Source organism: Harpegnathos saltator, unplaced genomic scaffold (assembly GCF_003227715.2).
Source record: "Harpegnathos saltator strain DR-91 unplaced genomic scaffold, Hsal_v8.6 scaffold557, whole genome shotgun sequence".
Taxonomy (NCBI): Eukaryota; Metazoa; Arthropoda; class Insecta; order Hymenoptera; family Formicidae; genus Harpegnathos; species Harpegnathos saltator.
In genome coordinates, this window is record NW_020230379.1 from 661,496 (window position 1) to 681,553 (window position 20,058).

The 20,058-nt window shown below is 38.9% G+C and overlaps 1 protein-coding gene across 1 annotated transcript in view; it reads right to left on the minus strand.

Annotated features, from left to right (window-relative positions):
- Positions 1 to 19,768, minus strand: part of LOC105188219 (uncharacterized) — a 123,146-nt gene extending 103,378 nt beyond the window's left edge. The window contains exon 1 of the mRNA XM_025303602.1: positions 19,537 to 19,768. Within this exon, the coding sequence (XP_025159387.1) occupies positions 19,537 to 19,766 (230 nt within the window). The 5' untranslated portion in view covers positions 19,767 to 19,768. The remainder of the gene's footprint in view (positions 1 to 19,536) is intronic.
- Between the last annotated feature and the right edge of the window lie 290 nt (positions 19,769 to 20,058).

Below are 20,058 nucleotides of genomic sequence, written 5' to 3' on the forward strand. Positions count from 1 at the left end.
GCAATTTGGAAAATCAACTCTCCTGCATTGATAATAATCATCTTTTGACCCTCATCACAGAATATTCACTTTCCTAATATATAAAATTAACTGCTCATGAATTTCTCTGGGTAAGGGTTGAATTGTTTATTAATTTTTTATAACAAATTCAATTTTGATAACAAATTTTAAGACAAAGTCTCGACCTAATTTTTCCGTAATTTTCCGTAGAATCGAATGACGCTATTAATTTTTACATACTTTACATTTTGCAACAATTTCTTTAAACAATAATTGTTTAAACAATAAAAACATTGTTCTTTTTTCATTAAAACATCACCTTTAAACACCGTGACTTCATCCCTGTATTCACTTTCTTAATATATCAACTGGTCTGCCTATGGGCCTTATTACATTATTCAAAAATCAATATTTCAACCTCCAATTTTATCCCTTAAAACATCATGTCTGCCGAAAAGAAAAAATACGTATCAAATATTTTTCGATTCTCTACAAAACGCGCATATTGCCAAGTCAATCCCAAGATGGCACTTGAGTAGTGTTACTTGTGAGAGACAAGCTTCGCCGTATGGAAATCAGTTTATCTTTGCTTTCCCGACACAATAATGAAGGAATATTGAATCGAATAGTAACGTGTGATGAAAAGTGGGTTCTTTATGACAATCGTCGACGTTCTGCACAGTGGTTAGATGCTAATCAAGCTCCGAAACACATGCCGAAACCGAGCCTTCATCCACGTAAAGTTATGTGTATGGTGGTTATTTGTATGGTGGTGGTCTACCAAGAGTATTGTGCATTTTTCGTTTTTGAAAAAGGGTGAAACTATAAATGCTGACAAATATTGCCAAGAAATTGACATTGTGATGGAAAAACTGCGTATTGAACAGCCGGCGTTATTAAATAGACGCGATATGTTATTGCTCCATGATAATGCTAGACCGTATATTGCAAAAAAACTTTAAAAACATTAACAGAATACAAATGCGAAGTTCTCCCTCACTCTCCTTATTCTCCTGACCTTTCTCCAACTGATTACCATTTGTTTAAGCATCTGGATAACTTTTTAAGTGAAAAGGTATTCCAAACAGAAAGCGACGTGAGAAATGCGTTTAACGAATTTCTTGCATCTCGCTCTTCTAATTTCTACGTGACAGGCATTGATGCGCTTGTATCACATTGGGGGAAGTGTATTGAGGTGGAGGGAGACTATTTCGATTGACGAGATGTATATAAAGTCGAATAAAAATTTAAATTAAAAATTAAAAATGGCCATTTCATCTGCAACAACCTAATATTTCATTTCTTAGCATATTCTCATATTTTATCGCTGTTAGATTGCCTTCAATAATGGACCTATGAGAACATTATTCAAAATGCCTGCCCAAACATTCAATTTTTGTGGATACTGTGTGCTTCTTGAGTCCAGTTAGGATTTGTATGACCAGAATCTACAATTGTGTCGATTAACATAGCCATGTAACTGAAATATTACTTCATCTGGAAAGATTATATTTGAGAGATAGTTAGGATCTTCATCTATTCTTTCCATCATCAACTCACAAAATTCAATGTGCCTATCAAAATCATCATTACTTAGCTCTTGCACGAGGTGGATTTTATAAGGATAAAACTTATTAAATTTTAATATTTTAAGCACAGATTTTTTATCTAGATCATTTTGATATCCTACTTTGCGGGTAGAATCATGCAGATTTCCGATGAAGGATTAAAAAAACATCTAATGATTTTTTGAGACTTGTTGCTGATGCAGATTTACCTGATATTGCACGATTTTTCACACTACCAGTTTTCTCAAAACGCTTTATTGTTCTCTCAACAGTAGATTTTGAAATGGCAATATCTTGATCACGAAATGTTTCATTAAAAAACTGCTTTACATCATTGTACCTTAATCGATCACCCCATCCTCTCATCATTAGAAAAGATATGCGTTCTCGCTCTAAAAGACGTAGCATATTGACAAGCGGAAGAATTAGTCAAACCGAATTAATACTTGGATTGAATAAATTAATACTTGGATCAATTCAAAGTTTTTCTAAAGACAATGCTAAAGAATAATGACTGAATGGAATGCAAGTGACGACAGCTAATGCTGTTTCTTAACTGTTGCTAGAATTCGAAAATCGAAATATTTAATATTCCTTTCACATTGTATTTTAAGAGAAAGTCGAAATTGCGGAGGCGTGCAACCTCCACGCGATACACCTTGAGTAATGTTAATGCCGGCGGTTTTAGATCTTGTAACTCGCAAAATACTTAACGAAAAAAATTCAGTTATAGTGTTTTGGAAAGCCCTCGAGATAAGATACAAGAATATGTAATGAAAAATAGGGGATTCCATTTAAGAAATTTAAGATGACCTTCACGTGACCTTGATAACGCTATTCAAGGTCATACTGATATTGCTATGTAATGTGTTACTTGAAACTTTACAACTTTTGTTCGAAACATTTTTTCATAAAAATTATATTTTTCGATATATTTCGGGATCTCGATATTTCTTCTCATCCTGTATATACAGGGTGAACCATTTTAATTTATCCTTACTAATAACTTCGAAGATTATGGAAATATCGAAAAATATCCAAAAAAAAGTTATAGGATTCGTAGAGGTCAACTGATGGTGACCTTAACTTTGACTTTGAAGGGCATTTTCATGGTCATTTAAAGGTAAACTTTGTTTTTCTTAATAGAAATCCCTATTTTTGACCGCAGATTTGGAAAGAGCGGGAAATTTTCAAATATGTTATCATGTTAAGAGTCAACGTGACTCCTAGGAGTCATTTTATAGGTTTTTAGGCTTGTCGAGCACAAATTAAAAGCTAGAATAAAAAAAAAAAACAGCAACAAATTACGTCTGACTAGTCTACAAAATTGTAGTTACCAGAGTTTACTACATGGAGGTAACAGTGCGATTTAAAACTCTTTTGGGGTGCGGGATTAACGTGAATCCCCTTGCCTATCACGATTTGAGGTGTTCGATTAATGTGAGTCTCCTTGCCTTTCACAAGGAATTAAAGAATTGCTCGAAAACATATCCATTTTGCTGGATACATAAACCAATTCTTCGCTGAAAATGCCGAACTATTCTTAATATTACTGCCCTTGGGATATTTTGGCAGGCCGTTCGGATTCTATTTATCATATCTTCTCTACTGATTGGTGCCCGTTCGTACACAACATTTTCAGATAATCGCTTAAATAGAAATCGGGCGAAGTTAAATCTGGAGATCTTGCTGGCCATGCAACAATTCCGCCACGAAACCTCTCCGCTGACAGATAGTCAGCCATATTTGATATGGAATTTGAGGAAGATACTTCACCAAGAATAAGAATTTGTAGAAAATAAATTCTTTTTGGAAGAAAAATAACTGCTTGAATACTCTTTCGTAAGAACAAACAATTTCGAATAATTTTGCAACCATCCAACACCACGTATCAGGAAATTAACAACAAAATGATACAAGTTGGTATCTGATGAAACTGAATAAATTCCAATCTAGAAACAAAATCAAAGCAAAAGAGATGAATTCCTTTAAACAATAATTTATCGTTGTTATTCCAGCTCAGAGCACGCGTAAGGATTCATCGAATAATAAAGGCTAAGACCTGATAGTAACTATTATTCTCATGTTCAATTAGGTCAAAAACTTGAATAAAATACGAAGGTAGTTTGATAAGTCAATGACTTTTTTAATAAAAAAAAAAAAACATTTTTTTCGGCAAATAAGCGTTTTATTTCTCAACGTAGTCTGCTTTTAGCTCGATACATTTAGTCCACCGTTTTTCCAATTTTTTTTATTCCTTCCAAATAATAGGTTTTCTCAAGGTCCTCAAAATAGACGTTTGTTTCAGTGATGACCTCCTCATTCGACCCAAATCTCTTACCGCCCAGCCATTTCTTCAGGTTTGGAAACAGGAAATAGTCGCAGGGGGCTAAATCTGGTGAATATGCTGCATGGGGTAGCAGTTCGTAGCCCAATTTATGGATTTTTGCCATGGTGACTACACACGTGTGCACCCGTGCATTGTCCTGATGGAATAGCACTTTTTTCTTCGCCAAATGCGGTCGTTTTTGCTTCAAATCAATATCGAATCTGTCCAAAAGCTCTGAATAATATTCGCCGGTGATCGTTTTACCCTTTTCAAGGTAATCGATGTGAATGATACCGCGTGCATCCCAAAAAACTGTGGCCATGACCTTGTTGGCCGACAGACCCACCTTGGCCTTCTTTGGTGCACGTGAACCCGAAGAAACCCACTGTCTTGATTGTTCCTTGGTCTCTGGTGTGGTGTGATAGATCCATGTTTCGTCTACGGTAACGAAACGGCGCAAAAACTCGTTCGGATTGCGGCTGAACATCGCCAAACACTCCTTTGAAATGGTCACACGGTTGCATTTATGGTCGAGTGTGAGCAATCGCGGCACCCATCGCGCGGATAGCTTTTTCATGTCCAAATATTCATGTAAAATGTGATGTACCCGCTCAGTTGAGATGCCTACAGCCTCAGCCACTTCACGCACTTTCATTCTCCGATCGTCCAATATCATTCCATGGATTTTATCGACGATTTCTGGCGTGACGACCTCTTTTGGGCGACCTGAACGTTCGGCGTCACTTGTGCTGGTACGACCACAACGGAACTCAGTAAACCACTTCTTAACCATTGAAATTGATGGTGCAGAGTCCCCATAGTATTTATCAAACTTTGCCTTGGTTTCGGTGATGGTTTTTTTACGCAAAAAATAATGCTTAATCAGCACACGAAATTCACTTTTTTCCATTTTCGTTAAAATTCACGAGGTTGTCTGCTTTCAATGGCTGTCAAACACTAACTAAATGGCGCAGCTTGCCCAAACTTGTACAGTAGTCTATTAATAGATGGCAGTTGACGGGAGCAGTGCTGCATTTAAAGTTACTGCGCGGAAAATTCAAAAAGTCACTGACTTATCAAACTGCCCTCGTATGAAACTAGTCTCATGATCGATCACGAGCTATTTGATTGATAACCATGAAAGAAGGAGGGCGTACTAAGTGGCGACGGGACGCCATGCGTTCGGGACCTGCATCTTATTTTCGTTCCGAAGAGAGAAAAATATCGAGAGCGCGGTAGTCGCTAGTCCGGGAATCGAACCCGGGTCTTTCGCTTGCCGGATGACTGCTCTAAACCATTGAGCTACCTGACGCTCCACGCTCACGACACTCTCCTCTCTCTAGATAACGTTAAGAGATGTCGTTCGGAAGCGACAACTCTAGTACTATCCCGAGCGCACGACGACTACAGAGAGAGGCAATGATACTTGTATCTAGTGGTACAAGCTGGTGGTCTCTCAAAGTCAAAGGTTGCTATCCTTTAAGACCTACTGTCCATGTATGCCGGCCTTCACCGTTGCCCCTCCTTATCCAGTGCAAATCATACAAATAAGCCCCGAGGTCGACACCATTTTGGCTGCCCCCGTGCGTTTGGATCAAATGATCTCTGGAGGTCAACCTAATCCAATCTGAATACGAAATTACCCGCTATTTCTAAGCCCGGTTAAGTTCGATGAGTCCTAAAACTTCTATTTGGGTCATTGTTTGACCTTCAAATGATCCTTAGAGGTCACGTTGACCCTTAATATGATAACGTATTTGAACGTAAAATTTTCCGCTCTTTCTAAATCCGCGGTCAAAAATAGGGGTTTCTATTAAGGAAAACAAAGTTGACCTTCAAATGACCTCGAAAATGCTCTTCAAGGTCAAAATCAAGATCATTATCAGTTGACCTCCTACGAGCACTATAACTTTTCTCTTAGACATTTTTCTATATTTCCATAATCTTCGAAGTTATCAGTGTGGATAAATTAAAATGGCTCACCCTGTATATATCAGGTTTCTCAATTGGCGCTCCTGCTTTAATACTAGGTGCGCAACTAAGTTTCCGGATTTTTTGATCAACGAAAAATGAAAAATTTCAAGAGAAATATAAAAAATGGTTTATTCAAAGTATCGTCCCTCGCTAGCTACACATTTTTGCCATCTCGCTGGCAATAGATGAATACTGCGACGATAAACCGACGTGTCTTTGGGCCGAAACCATTCATCCAACCAATTTTGCACTTCTTCGAAATTGGCCAAGTATTGCCCAGCCAAGCCATGCGCCATCGACCGGAACAAGTGATAATCGGAAGGGGCCAGGTCTGGCGAATACGGCGGGTGCGGTAGCAGATCCCATTTCAGCGTTTTGATGGTATCCTGGACGATGGAAGTGCGATGGCACAGAGCGTTGTCGTGCTGCAATATCACTCGTTCGTGTCTCATGTCCCATTCTGGCTTTTCGAGCAATGCATGATTCAAATTGATCAGCTGTTGTCGGTAGCGATGCCCATTGACAGTTTCGCCCGGTTTCTGCAGCTCATAGTACACGATTCCTTCTGGCCCCACCAAACGCAGAGCATTGTCTTCTTTCCGAAGCGATTTGGCCGTGCAGTCAATGTTGATGCTTCGCCAGGTGAAAGCTACGATTTTTTGCATTTGGGATTCTCGAAATATATGCACTTCTCATCGCCAGTAACAATTCGATGCAGGAAACTCCTTCTTTCATGCCGCAAAAGCAAAATTTCGGAAGTGGCTCTTCGATTTTTCATCTGCCTCTCAGTCAACTCATGCGGTACCCATTTTCCTTCCTTTTGAATTTTTCCTATGGCATGTAAACGTTTAGAAATACCTTGGCGAGTCATGTTTAATGCCTCCGCAAGTTGATCTTGTGTTTGCGTATCATCTTCATCCAATAACGCTTGCAGATCGGTGTCCTCAATTGTTTTTGGTCTTCCGGAGCGCCCCTTGTCCTCAGTGTCGAAATCGCCACTTCTGAAGCGTTTAAACCAATCTTCACAGGTAGTTTTCAATAGTGCATGTTCGCCGTAGGCCTCCTCAAGCAAACGACGTGCTTCAGCTGCACTTTTTCTCAAGTTAAAGCAGAAAAGCAAAGCTTCCCGCAAATGCTGTTTATTTGGCACAAAACTCGACATCTTCGTTGTTAGAAAAAATATTTTTGCGTTGCGATATGTGTTGATATTACGACTGGCTATTGTTAACAGATGTCCAAGCTATAAAAAAAATACAACTTCAGATATGTATGTCGACTACATGTGTCGTTAGCGCCATCCATGTGTGAAACCCGGAAACTTAGTTGCGCACCTAGTATATCATTTCTTTTGTACAGTAGGAGTACAGTGCTTTTTGTAGAGTTTTGTTATAGTTGGTTTTATTTCTAAAAACTTATATTACGTATTAGGAATACAAATAAGTTTCCGCCGTTTTCTACCAAAAATTAGGAATCTATTGTGAAAGAACGGTACATTACGTTTTATTCAAAGTATTGTCCATCACTAGCCACTACTTTTTCCCATCTTTCTGGCAGCATTCGGCACCACGTCGGAAGAACTCTTCATCTTTTGAGGCTATCCACGAATCGACCCAATTTTTAGTATCTTCATATGATGTAAAGCGCTGCTTAGATAGGCCATGTGCCATCGACCGGAACAAGTGATAATCGGAAGGGGCAATTTCTGGTGAATGCGGCGGGTGGGGTAGGACTTCCCAATTAAGTGTTTCCAAATAGGTTTTGACCGGTTTTGCAACATGTGGCCGAGCGTTGTCATGTAGGAGAATAATTTTGTCGTATCTGGAGTAGTAATGGGCGCGTTTTTCCTTGAGTGCTCGGCTCAATCTCATTAATTGTGTTCGGTAGAGAGCTCCAGTAATGGTTTCGCTCGGTTTGAGCAACTCATAATACACGACACCAAGTTGATCCCATCAAATACACAGCATGCATTTTTTTCCATGAATATTCGGTTTAGCTGTCGATGTTGAAGCATGGCCAGATGGTCCCCATGATTTTCTCTTTTTTGGGGTATCGTAGTGGATCCATTTTCCATCACCAGTGACTATACGATGCAAAAAAACCCTTTCTTTTATGCCTGGCAAGCAGCATTTCACACGTGCAAAATCGGCGTTCAACGTCTCTCGGCTTCAGTTCATATGGAACCCAATTTCTTTGTTTTTGAATCATTCCTAACGATTTTAAACGATGTGAAATTGCTTGTTGAGTCACTTCTAATGTAAGTGCAAGTTCTTCTTGCGTTTGGCACGAATCTTCCTCCAATAATGCTTTCAATTCCGTGTCTTCGTACACTTTCGGCCTTCCACTACGTTCTTTGTCTCCCACGTGAAACTCACCGTTTTTAAACTTTTGAAACCACTCACGACAACTTCTCTCACTTAAAGCAGTCTCACCATATGCTTCTACAAGCAATCGATGTACCTCAGCTGCAGATTTCTTCAAATTAAAGAAGTAAATCAAAAGTTCCCGCAAATGACGTTTATTCGATACAAAACTTGACATTTTCGCACGAAAAAAATTATGTGATGCTGATACGGAGTCACTAATACTTCAAGGTTATGTTGTTACCAGATGTCCAAACTTACGATATTACGTTTTACATCTGACAATTTCAACATAACCTTCTGGTGGGGCCATCTTTCGTCAAACGGCAGAAACTTATTTGTACTCCTAATACATATATATCTTGAGAGGAAAATAATTTGAATTTAGTATACATGTATCTTGAAAAAAATAAGTTTTACTTGTAAAAACTTATAAGGGTGCTTTAAAAATACCGGAATTCCCGGATAACTTTGCAGGATCAAGTTTTCGTGAAAAACTTTAAATACAAAAATTGTAGAAAATCGAGTAACGGACTTGATGGTGACCTTGAATTTGACCTTGGTCATGACCTTTAAGGTCATTTGGAGGTCAACTTACGTCTTTTAAATGGGAACCCCTATTTTTTATTATACTGTTTTTTTCTATCAATTAATTATTTGAACAACTTTTGTCTAAAACTTTTTTTATTTGCCTAATATATTTTTAGATATTTGAAGAAAACTTGATAACTTTTTTCAATATTTAACTTACGATATCTCGCTAACTATTCTCGGAAGAGAAAATGGTACTAGACTTTTTTGCTTTATTTAGTCTCAAGAATATATTGTTACAATAGCGCCCTGACTTTTGTTTACTTACTGACTTTTGGAAATTTCAAAATTATCAAAATTAACAAAAATCAGGGCACGATTGTAACAATTCTTAAGATTAAATAAAGCGAGAAAGTCTAGTACCACTTTTTCTTCCAACAAATAATTAGCGAGATATCGTAAGTTAAATATTGAAAAAGTTATCAAGTTTCCCTCAAATATCTAAAAAAATATTAGATAAATAAAAAAATGTTTTAGACAAAAGTTGTTCAAATTAACTAGTAGAAAAAAACAGTGTAATAAAAAATAAGGGTTCCCGTTTAAAAAACGCAAGTTGACCTCCAAATAATTTTGAAGGTCATGGTCAAGGTACGAAGCCGTCTTGGCTGAACAGATAGAGGCTCCCGCGCCGCGAACACTTTCACTTGGGCGTGGGGCTCACTTGGGCGTGGGGCTCGAGAACGAGCCCTGGGGCCGAGGTGTCGGGGAGGGAATGTTGGCGCAGTTCCCCCGACTCCCCCCATCTCGGTCCGACTAGTAGACATCCCGCAGGGATTTTAGTGAGTAAGAGTCTCACATAACCCTCCGCCCCTCCCAGGGGGTGGAAGGTACCCATGATGGGTTTCCCCTGCGTTATAAAAAAAAAAAAGGTCATGGTCAAGGTCAAATTCAAGGTAACCATCAAGTCTATTATTCGATTTTCTACAACTTTTGTATTTAAAGTTTTTCATGAAAACTTGATTCTGCAAAGTTGTCCGAGAGTTCCGGTATTTTTAAGACACCCTATATGTTACATACATATACAGGGTGTTCCGTACGTCGAAGTAAATCACTCAGGAGATGAATAAGGAATAAAAAACAAGAAAGTTGATACGAACATAGGTCCGAAAATGCGTTGTTTTTGTTATTGTCATTTTCATATTAAAATTTGAAATTGTTTTGCTTTCGAATTTGCTTGTCAAAATTAAAATATGAAATGCTTTTTATAAGTTTCAAAACATAATTAAAGTCAAATAAAAGTTACGGGCTGTTTTAGTACTATCCAAGATGCACCACGTGAAGGTACAGCCCGTTTAGCATTCCTTGCCAGAAATCAGGATCCCACAGTTCGCCACTCCTGTGGTATTTGATGACTCCAAACTTTCTCTGCCGTGTGTGTGAGAATATAGGGTCTAAGCCTTCTTCCGAAGGAGTCCCGAACTTTTTGTAGCACTTCCGGATTTTCCCTAATTCTTTCAAATAGAGCTGATAATACCCGGGTACCCTCTCACTATTCGAAATTCACGGGAAATACCCGGGTACTCGGGTATTACTCATATTATCCATATTATCATATTACTTGTATTATCCATAATTACTCGCATCATCTATATTATTTGAATATCCATATTATCCGTATTACTCGAGTGTCTATGTAATAAAAGATTGTCAGAAGAAATGATGCAATCGGACTCAGAGAATGGATAACCACATCCATAAAACGAAGTCGTTGCGAAGAGTGAGGCCACACACTTTACATTTTGCCTGCATTCTATCTTTTGATGGAACAGCATATTTCCATACCCAACTTTTTGGACGCGACATAATTAATAGCAAACGCAGTTATTAAATGCAGGTTATATCTGATTACGATATTAAATTAACGTATGTCATCGAGATCGTCAGAAGTTTGACATGAAGTAGGCAGATAATTTAAACAAATACGAATAATAAAAGTACGGGTAATATGAGCGGGTACCCGGGTATTTTCAACATATTTCAGATAGTGAGCGGATACTCGGGTACCTGAGTAATTCATTACCCGGTCCAAATCATCAGCTCTACTTTCAGACCCATTAGTTATTTTTTGCCTCAGTTCATGGACGTTATTAACTAGCCGTTTATAAACAAAGAACATTCTAACATACACACAGCAGCCCGCAACTTTTATTTGACTTTAGTTATGTTTTGAAACTCATAAAAACCATCTCATGTTTCAATTTTGATAAAAAAAATTCGAAAGCAAAGCAATTTCAAATTTTAACATAAAAATGGCGATAACTCGAGGACAACGCATTTTCGGGCCTATGTTTGCATCAACTTTCTTTCTTGTTTTTGGTTCCCCATTCATCTTTCGAGCGATTTACTTCGACTTATGGAACACCTTGTATATCTTAAAGAAAAAAAAAATAATAATTTGAGTTTGATATACGAGGTGTGGCAATAAAGAAACCGAATTCATGCTCTAACCTTTTATTGAAAAAATATCAGACAATCGAAATGTTATCCTCTTCAATGTAGTCCCCGTTGCGGGCTGCTGTGTGTATGTTAGAATGTTCTTTGTTTATAAACGGCTAGTTAATAACGTCCATGAACTGAGGCAAAAAACCCCGATCTCTACACCGCTCCATGTAAATTTTTCACTGTTGGAAGCAGTGCTACAGGTCATCTTGTATTATACTGTTCAAGAGTTGCGTCGCTTTTGCTTTCACTGCATCCACGAACTCGAACCTGGTTTCTTTGAGCGCAGACTTGACTTTCGGGAAGAGAAAAAAGTCGCACGGTGCTAGGTCCAGTGGATGTTCCATCACTGGAATGTTGTTTTTCGCCAAATACCTCTTCACAAATAGCGCATTATGTGCTAACGCGTTGATGAAGAATCCATGAGGCATTCGTTCACAAGTCTGATCTCTTTCGTCGCACACGTTCACAGAGGATTTCCAAAACATTTTTATAATCGTGGTTGACAGTCTGACCTTCAGGCATCCAATCAATGTAGATAACCCCCCGGATATCGAAAAAAAACAATTATCATTGCTTTGAATTTCGACTTGCTCATGGGCGCTTTCTTCTTCCTAGGGGATTGGGATAAACTTCTGTCAACAAATTGTAAGTTTCTGTAGCAGATTTTCCAAGTTTCGTGAGGAATTTGATGTTAACACGTTGTTCTACTTTTGTACTCAACATTATTCCGACGGAGCTCAGATCCGCTTTTAACACTGATCACGACCAGACTAATCGCCGCGCGTTAATGAACCTCTGTGTGACGGTAGAGTGGAGTCCACAGGTCAATGCCCTACCCTCCTCTTCGTCATCAAAGTGGTCGGAAATGAGTAATAAAATCAATCCGGTTTCTTTAATGCCATACCTCGTACATAAATTTTGAAAAAAAAAATTTGAGTTGAGATTTCTAAAAATAATACAATACGTGTTGCGCGACTTGCGCGTGTATTGAACGTCTTTTTTTACCTTTTTATCATAGGTAAATAAATATATAGGGGAAAATTGCCGATATTATACTGGCTCCTAGATTATACCACTTTTAAAGTTCATAGAATCCGAAGGTCCAGCACCATCTGCATATTATGCGAGGTCCATCTATCACCATAAAATTAATAGGGAAAAGTGTGTGTTTATGTACGAAAGCATCTTGTTAAAAAAAACAAATAAAGGTTTTTTCAGTTTTAGAAATAAGTTTTACCTATTTTTGCATAAGGCATTTTGAAAGTTCCAAAAGATGTATTAATTTAGTTGTTTGTCATTTTTATATTACATTAAAATTGATATATTTGCATGGCATGGTTTGGACATAATCTTATTTTATGTATTTTTACTGTCATAACTGAAAAATACGGCTAAAAATCTCTTCAATCGTCTCCTTATTGATTGTCTATATTGTACCGGAATAATTTAGGAATTCCCAAAGGGAAAACTCTTTATTATTATTTTTCATTAATTTATGGCTGTTCTTAAAATTTATAGAAAACAGTTTATTTTTTATTCATATTACCTATATTTATTTTTTTTTCATTGAAAAACATTTTTATTTAATAGTTGTTTATTTCTTAATAAAATTTTAATAAAAAACAAATTGTTTACTTCTGTAATTTTAATATCGAAAACTAGATAAATTCTGCAGGGACTTCCGTTTCCGGTGACGAAGGATTGTGTGCTGGGTGTGACAGGGCAGAGAGTGAGTGAGGATTTCGAAGGGAAACAGTGAGGATGGAGGAGTGGAGAGGGGCGAGGGGTGTAGTGTAGGAGTAGCAGGGACAGGGGAGAATAAGGATAGGGGAGGGGAAGGTGGAGGAAAAGTGATAGAGAGCTAAGGAAATGAGTGGATAGATAAGGTTAGGAAACAGAGAGAGTGTGGAAGACAGAGAGAGGTAAGCGAGTGAAGGAGGTGGCGTGGACTGGTGACGGAAAGGGGAACTAAGAGAAGGAAGCGGAGAACTTGAAAAAAAGGAAGGTAGAGGCTGAGGAGGAGAGGAGGGGGGAGAGGATGAAGGAGGAAAGAAGAGGAACGGGGGAGGAAGGGGATGAACAGAGGGGGGGAAGGTAGGATGGAAAAAAGGAGGGGAAGACCGACAAATGCGGAAAGGTTGAGAAGGGACAGTGCAAGTAGCATGGGAAGTATAGGAAGCGGTTGATGATATAGGAAGCGGATAGAGTTGATGTGGGAGGGGAAAAGGAAGACAAGAGAGGGAGAGGGGGGAGAGGAGGAAAGAGTAGTGAAAAAGAATACAAAGGATATGGGAAATTGGCAGGAGGAGGAGGGAGGGATAGAGAAAGAGAAAGGGGAAGAAAAGGGGGAAGGATGGATAAAAGAAGGGGAGGTGAAAGTAATGGTGTGGAAGAATGGAAGAAGTAAGAGGTTTCAAGGAGGAAGTGAAGAAGGAGGGACAGAGGAGAGAAAGAGAATTAAGAGAGGAACTGAGAAAAGAGAGAGAAGTTAAGAGGAAAGAGTGGGAAGAATGGAGGAGGGAGAGGGGGGAGGGGGAGGAAAAGATAAGGAAAATAGAGGAAAGGGTGAGGAGATTGAAAGAACGAGAGAGAGAAAGGGAAAAGGAGGAATAGGGGAGAAGGAGAGAGAAAATATAAGGGAGTTGGAGATAAGGATAGATAAAAGGGAAAAGGAAGAGAGGAGAAGGAATATATTGGTAAGGGGGGTGGAGATAGAGGAGAAAGGAGTGGAGGAGGGAGTGAAGGAGGAGATATGGCGGAAGTTGGAGTTAGAGGTGGAAATGAGAGAAGTGAAGAGGATAGGGAAGGAGGAGAAAAAAGGGGGAGGGATGGTACTAGTAAAATTAGGAAGTGTAGAAGAGAAGAGGAAAGTGATGGAGGCAAAGAAGAAACTGAAAGGAAGAAGGGAAAGGATAGAAGATGATTTAACAGCAGAAAAGAGGAAGACAAAATGGAGGATAGAAAGAGAGGCAGAAGTAGAGAGAAGGAAGGGCAAGAAAGTACAGGTAGGGTATATGAGGATGTGGGTGAATGGGAGAATGCAGAGATGGGATGAAGTAAGGGAGAAGTGGTGGGAAAGGGTGGGAAACTAGGAGGGGGTGAGACGAAGGGAGAGGAAGGACAGAGGGAGGAGAGGGGGAAGAGTGGGAAAAGTATATAAGGCTTTCTGGAACGTGGCGGGGTTGGGAAATAAGGATGGGGATTTTTGGGAGGAATTAGGAGGATGGGATGTGATGATACTATGATACTATGTAAGACATGGATAGATAGGACGGGATGGGAAAGGATGAAAAGGAGGTTGCTGAAGGGGTACAGGTGGGAATGCCAGGAAGCGAGGAGAAGAAACAGGAAGGGAAGAGCGATGGGGGGAATGGTGGTAGGAGTGAAGGAGGAGATAGAGATGAGGAGAGAGGAAGAGGAGGAGGTGGAAGGAATAATAGTTAGAAAGGTGAGGCTGGAGAGGGAATGGTGGAGAGTAGTGGGGGTATATATAAATGAATATATAGAAGAAAAGATGGAGAGGATGAAGAGATGGATGGAGAAGGGAAAGGGGGAAGGAAAGACGGTAATAGGGAGAGATTGGAACGTGAGAACAGGGAGGGAGGGAGGGAAAGTAGTGGGGGGGGACGAAGAGAAGGGAGGAGGAAGGGAGTAGGAACTCAAAGGATAGAAAAGTATGTAAGAAGGGGAGAAGATTATGCGAATTTTTAGGAGAGAGAGGATGGTGGATTCTAAATAGAAATGTAAGGGAGGGATGAGGAAAGGGAATGGACAAATGTAGGAGAAAGGGGGATGTCAGTGATAGATTATGTGATTGGGAACATAGAGACGGTGGAAGGGGTAGAAAGGATGGAAATGGGAGAGAGAGTGGAATCGGACCATCAGCCGGTAGTAGTATGGATAAGGGGGGGAGGGGGCTGGAAGAGGGAAGAGGGGGAGAGAGAGGGAGGAGAGGAGGACAAAGTAGATGGATGAGGGAGGAGGTAGAAGGGTTTGGAGAACAATTCAGGAGAAAAAGGGGAAGGGAAGAGAGAGAGAGAGAGAGAGAGAGAGAGAGAGAGAGAGTGCAGGAGGAATGGAGGAATTTAGAGGGAGAGGTAAAGGAGACGATGAGAGGACTGGGTAGAGGGAAAGAGAAGAAGGGGGGAGATTGTGGAATGAAGAATGTAGAGAGGCGAAAAGGAGACTGAGGGAGGAGTTAAGGGAACGGAGACGAAAGAGGGAGAGGGAGAGAGATATAAGGAAGAGAGACTAAGGTACAAGAGGATATGTGAGGAGAAGAAGAGGGAACAAAGAGAGAGAGATGGGAGAAGGAGGTAGGGGAGATTAGGACAGAACAGCAGGTATGGAAGGTGATAAATAGGGAAAGAAAGAGGAGGAGGGGAGTGAATGAGGAGATAAAAATGGAAGAATGGAAGGAGTATTTCAGGAGAATACTGGGAGGAGCGGAGGAAAGGATAAGGAGGGAAATAGAGTAAGGGAGCAGGATGGGGAAGAAAGACTGGAGCAAGAGGAGATAGAGAGGGTGATAAAGAGATTAAAAGATGGGAAAGCGGTAGGAGGAGACGGAATTTCAAGTGAGGTGTAGAAGTACGGGAGACAGGAGGTACAAAGATGGTTGGGGGAGATATGTGAAAGGGTATGGAAAGGGGAGGGGTGGCCGGAGGAATGGAGTGAGGGAATGGTAGTGCCGATAGTGAAGAAAGGGGAGAGAAAAAGGGTGGAGGAATACAGAGGGGTGACAATGACGCAAACAGCGTACAAAGTGTACACGGCGGTGCTAACGGAGAGAATGAGAAAGTGGAAAGGAAAAGGATTTTGTCAGAGAGTCAGGCGGGATTCAGAAAGGGAAAAGGGACCAAGGATAATGTGTATGCATTAAACTATCTAATAAACAGGCAGGTGGAAAGGAGAGAGAAAAGAATGACAATACTGTTTGTGGATCTTAGGGCGGCATTTGATGCAGTAGATAGGGGGATATTAGGAAGAGCAATGAGGGAAAGGGGAGTGAGAGAAGGGCTGATAAGGAGATGTGAGGAGGTGTTAGGGAAGACAAGGAATAGAGTGAGAGTAGGGGGAGAGAGGGAGAGAGATTTTGGACAGAGAGAGGAGTGAGGCAAGGATGCCCGTTAAGTCCGATATTATTTACATTAATTGCGGATATAGATGAGCAACTGAAGAAGGGAGGCTGGGGAGGGGTAAGGCTGAGGGAAGAGAGGGTATACACATTGGCATATGCGGATGATGTGGCGGTATTGGCAGAGGATAAGGAGGGGATGAAGAGAATGATGGGGAAACTGGAGGGATACTTAGAAAAGAAGGGACTGGAAATAAATATAGAAAAAACGAAAATAATGAGGTGCAGGAAAAATGGTAGAAAATGGAAGAAAGTGGATTGGAGATGGAAGGGGAAGAGGATAGAGGAAGTAAAAGAATATAAATATTTAGGATACATGATGAGAAGGGACGGGGGGCAAGAGGAGCAGATCAAAGATAGGGTAAAGAAAGGAGCGAAGATGATGAGACAAGTATGGGGGATAGGAAAGAGGAGGTTTGGAAAGGACTGGGGTAGGAGGGTATGGCTGTTCGACAAATTGGTGTGGTCAGTGATAAGCTACGGGGTAGAGATATAGGGATGGAAAGAGAGGAGAGGGATAGAGGAGCTACAGGAACATGATATTTAAGATGGATATTGGGGATAGAGAGGTGGACCACAGGGTATATAATAAGAGAGGAGATGCAGAAGGAATTAATGAGAAGCAGAGCAGGAATGAGAGCATGGGGATATGAGAAGAGACTGGAGGAAGGGAAAGGAGGAGAGATAGCAAGAAAGTGCTGGATGGAGATGAGGAATAGGGCAAGGAGAGGAAAAGAAGTAGAGAAATGGGAAGAGGAGGGGAGAAAGTTCTTTGAGGATAGGGGGTGGAAAATGGATGAGATAGAGGAAAAGAGGGAAAAGGGAGAAGAGATAAGGGGAGAGGAAATAAAGAGTAGAGAAAGGAGAAAGCAGGAGGAGAGATGGGAAAGGATAAGAGAATCAAGACACAATGAGTAATACGGAAGGGTGAAAGGGAGGGGAATACCAGGATATCTGAAAATGGGGTGGGGAGAGAAAAGATGGAGGAGGATAGCGAGATTTAGGTTAGGATGTGAGCTAAGAGGAGGAAGGTATTGGAAGGAGAAGGAAAAGAGGAGATGCAGGATGTGTGGGAGAAGGGAAGAAACATGGAAGCATATATGGGAGGAGTGCGCAGGATGGGGGCAAGAAAGGGGATGGCAGAAGATGGAGAGGGAGGTACTAGGAGAGGAGGGAAAAAGGGAGAGGTGGATGAAGGAAGTGGAAAAATGGTGGGGAGGAGAGGAGGAGGAGGGGGAAAGAAGGGGGAGGGAGGTGGAGAGGGAGGGAGATAGAAGGAGCACCGGAAACGGGGGTCATAGAATGAGAGGAAAAGAGTGGAGAGTGAGAGAGGAGGAGAGAATGGAGAAGAGTGATGTGTGTGTGTGTGGAGTTCTCTCTCTCTCTCTCTCTCTCTCTCTCTCTCTCTCTCTCTCTCTCTCGAGCGAGCGAGCGAGCGATTAGAATATAAGAGATAAGAAAGATAGAGGAAATGTAAAGGTTAGGTTAAGAATTGTAACCCCAAGAGGAGGCAATAAAGAATATACTACTACTATACTACTACTATAGATAAATTCTGCAATTTTTAGTCACGTGGTCAAAGAGTGGTTTTATCAATATAAAGTTAACTTTTATATAAAATAGATTTTATACAAAACTGGATATAACTTTAATAAATAATTTTAATATTTACTTTAATAATTAAGAAATATTTTTTTTAGTTTTTCATATAAGTGATTTGTGATTTTAATTGTTTTTATTTATGATTTTCATAAAGTTTCTAAAAATAAAAATACTTTATTTTTGTAATTTTACTATTAATTTTCTCTTATTAAAAAATATATTTTTTTAATTTTTTATATAAATTGTAATTTCAATTAAACACGTATTTATTTCAATTGTTTGTTCTTTTTTTATCTCCTCCCTTTTGAATTAATTACATCTATACGATAAAGTAAATATAATTTGGGAAACCCCATAATACAATTAACCAACTACCTAGCAATTGCCAAAATTATACTACTGGCAGATGTTTTAAAAAAGACATATCTACAGAAGATGTTACAGTTGAAAATAATTCTGCTTTATATTTGATTCACTTTCATATAAACGGTTGTCGGCGCGCGGATAAGGGAAAGTGCCGCTCGTGCTTACATCACCACTTCTTCGTTTCGCCATATTGTACATAAATACTGCTACTTGTATAAATGAACGAGTTACATTCAGGAAAACGATACGTTATCTTAAAATACAAGTTATAAAGGATATTGAAGTTTACAGTTTAATTCTTAAGCGTTTGTTATGAACATAATATATACATAATTCATTATTATTGTGTGTACTTCTATAAAATTTAATATTTTATGTTTCTTTATTCGCAGTAGTTTCGACTGTATCGTCGAAACTATTGCGAATAGTAACTATATTCATATAAACTTTGTTTTACAAAGATCTATAATATTGTTTTCTAAAATATTTCCTCACTTCCCAACTTACCCTGTATGAGCCACAAGGCCAAATAATTGCTACAGACTATTTTCTTCAAAAATCAATAACAGTATAGAATAAAACAATATTTTAAAATTCAAATAAATTAATTTTGATGAAAGTTATTAGATGAAAGATTAATTTGATGATTTTAAATTTTCCAAAAGTCGATAAGTTAACAAAAGTTAGGGCACTATTGTAACAATATATTCTTGATACCAAATAAGATAAAAAAATCTAGTACTATTTTTTCTTCCAACGAATAACGAAATATCGTAAGTTAAATGTTGAAAAAGTTACCAAGTTTTTCTTAAATATTTTAAAAAATATTAGGCAAATAAAAAATATTTCAAACAAGAGTTGTTCAAATTAATTGATAGAAAATGATGATATAATAAAAAATTAGGGTTCCACTTAAAAAAAGTAATGACCAGTGAATATCTCGAAAGTGGCGCCATCGATAAACAAACTGATTAATTTTGTTATATATCCTCCTTGAAACCATACAACTTTTATCTGAAACATTTTTCCCTAAAATGTCGCATTTACAAAAAATCAGGTGGCTTGTGACAACCTATAAACAACTAACTTCGTACCTATTCCTCGCTTCACAGATTTATTTAGCATGTTTACAAAGCATCACCGTGTGTTTTTTAATATTTTACTTACTCCTCAGTTTTTTGTCGTTTCGGACTTTTATTCGATTGTGATGATCTTTGCTTGTGATCAATTTCTAATTTTGAAGTTTTCCGTTTTCTTTCAAAATCCATAATCATCATCTGCTTTCGTTTCTCATGTTCCTTTTCAAGTTCTTGATTCATTTGCCATTCTCTTCGACGTTGTAATTTTCTTTCCCTGTCTGTTATTGCTGACGCTCTCAACAGTTTGTCGGAATACATTATTATTGCTGTTAAAAACAGTAAAAAGATATAACTTTATACAATAAAAAATTTAGTACAATAAATGATAAAAAGTTATATATTTGAATTTGAAGAAAATATTCTTAATATCATAATGCTTACTATATGTACGTCATACCTACGTACCTACATTATAAATCTCTATTTTTTAAATACATTTTTAGGTATTCCTTGTAACTATTCTAATTTTGATGAAAAGCTAATTAAATATTATATTAATATAAGGGTGATTCAAAACAACCGCTTATTCTTAAAATGTATACCTGACTTT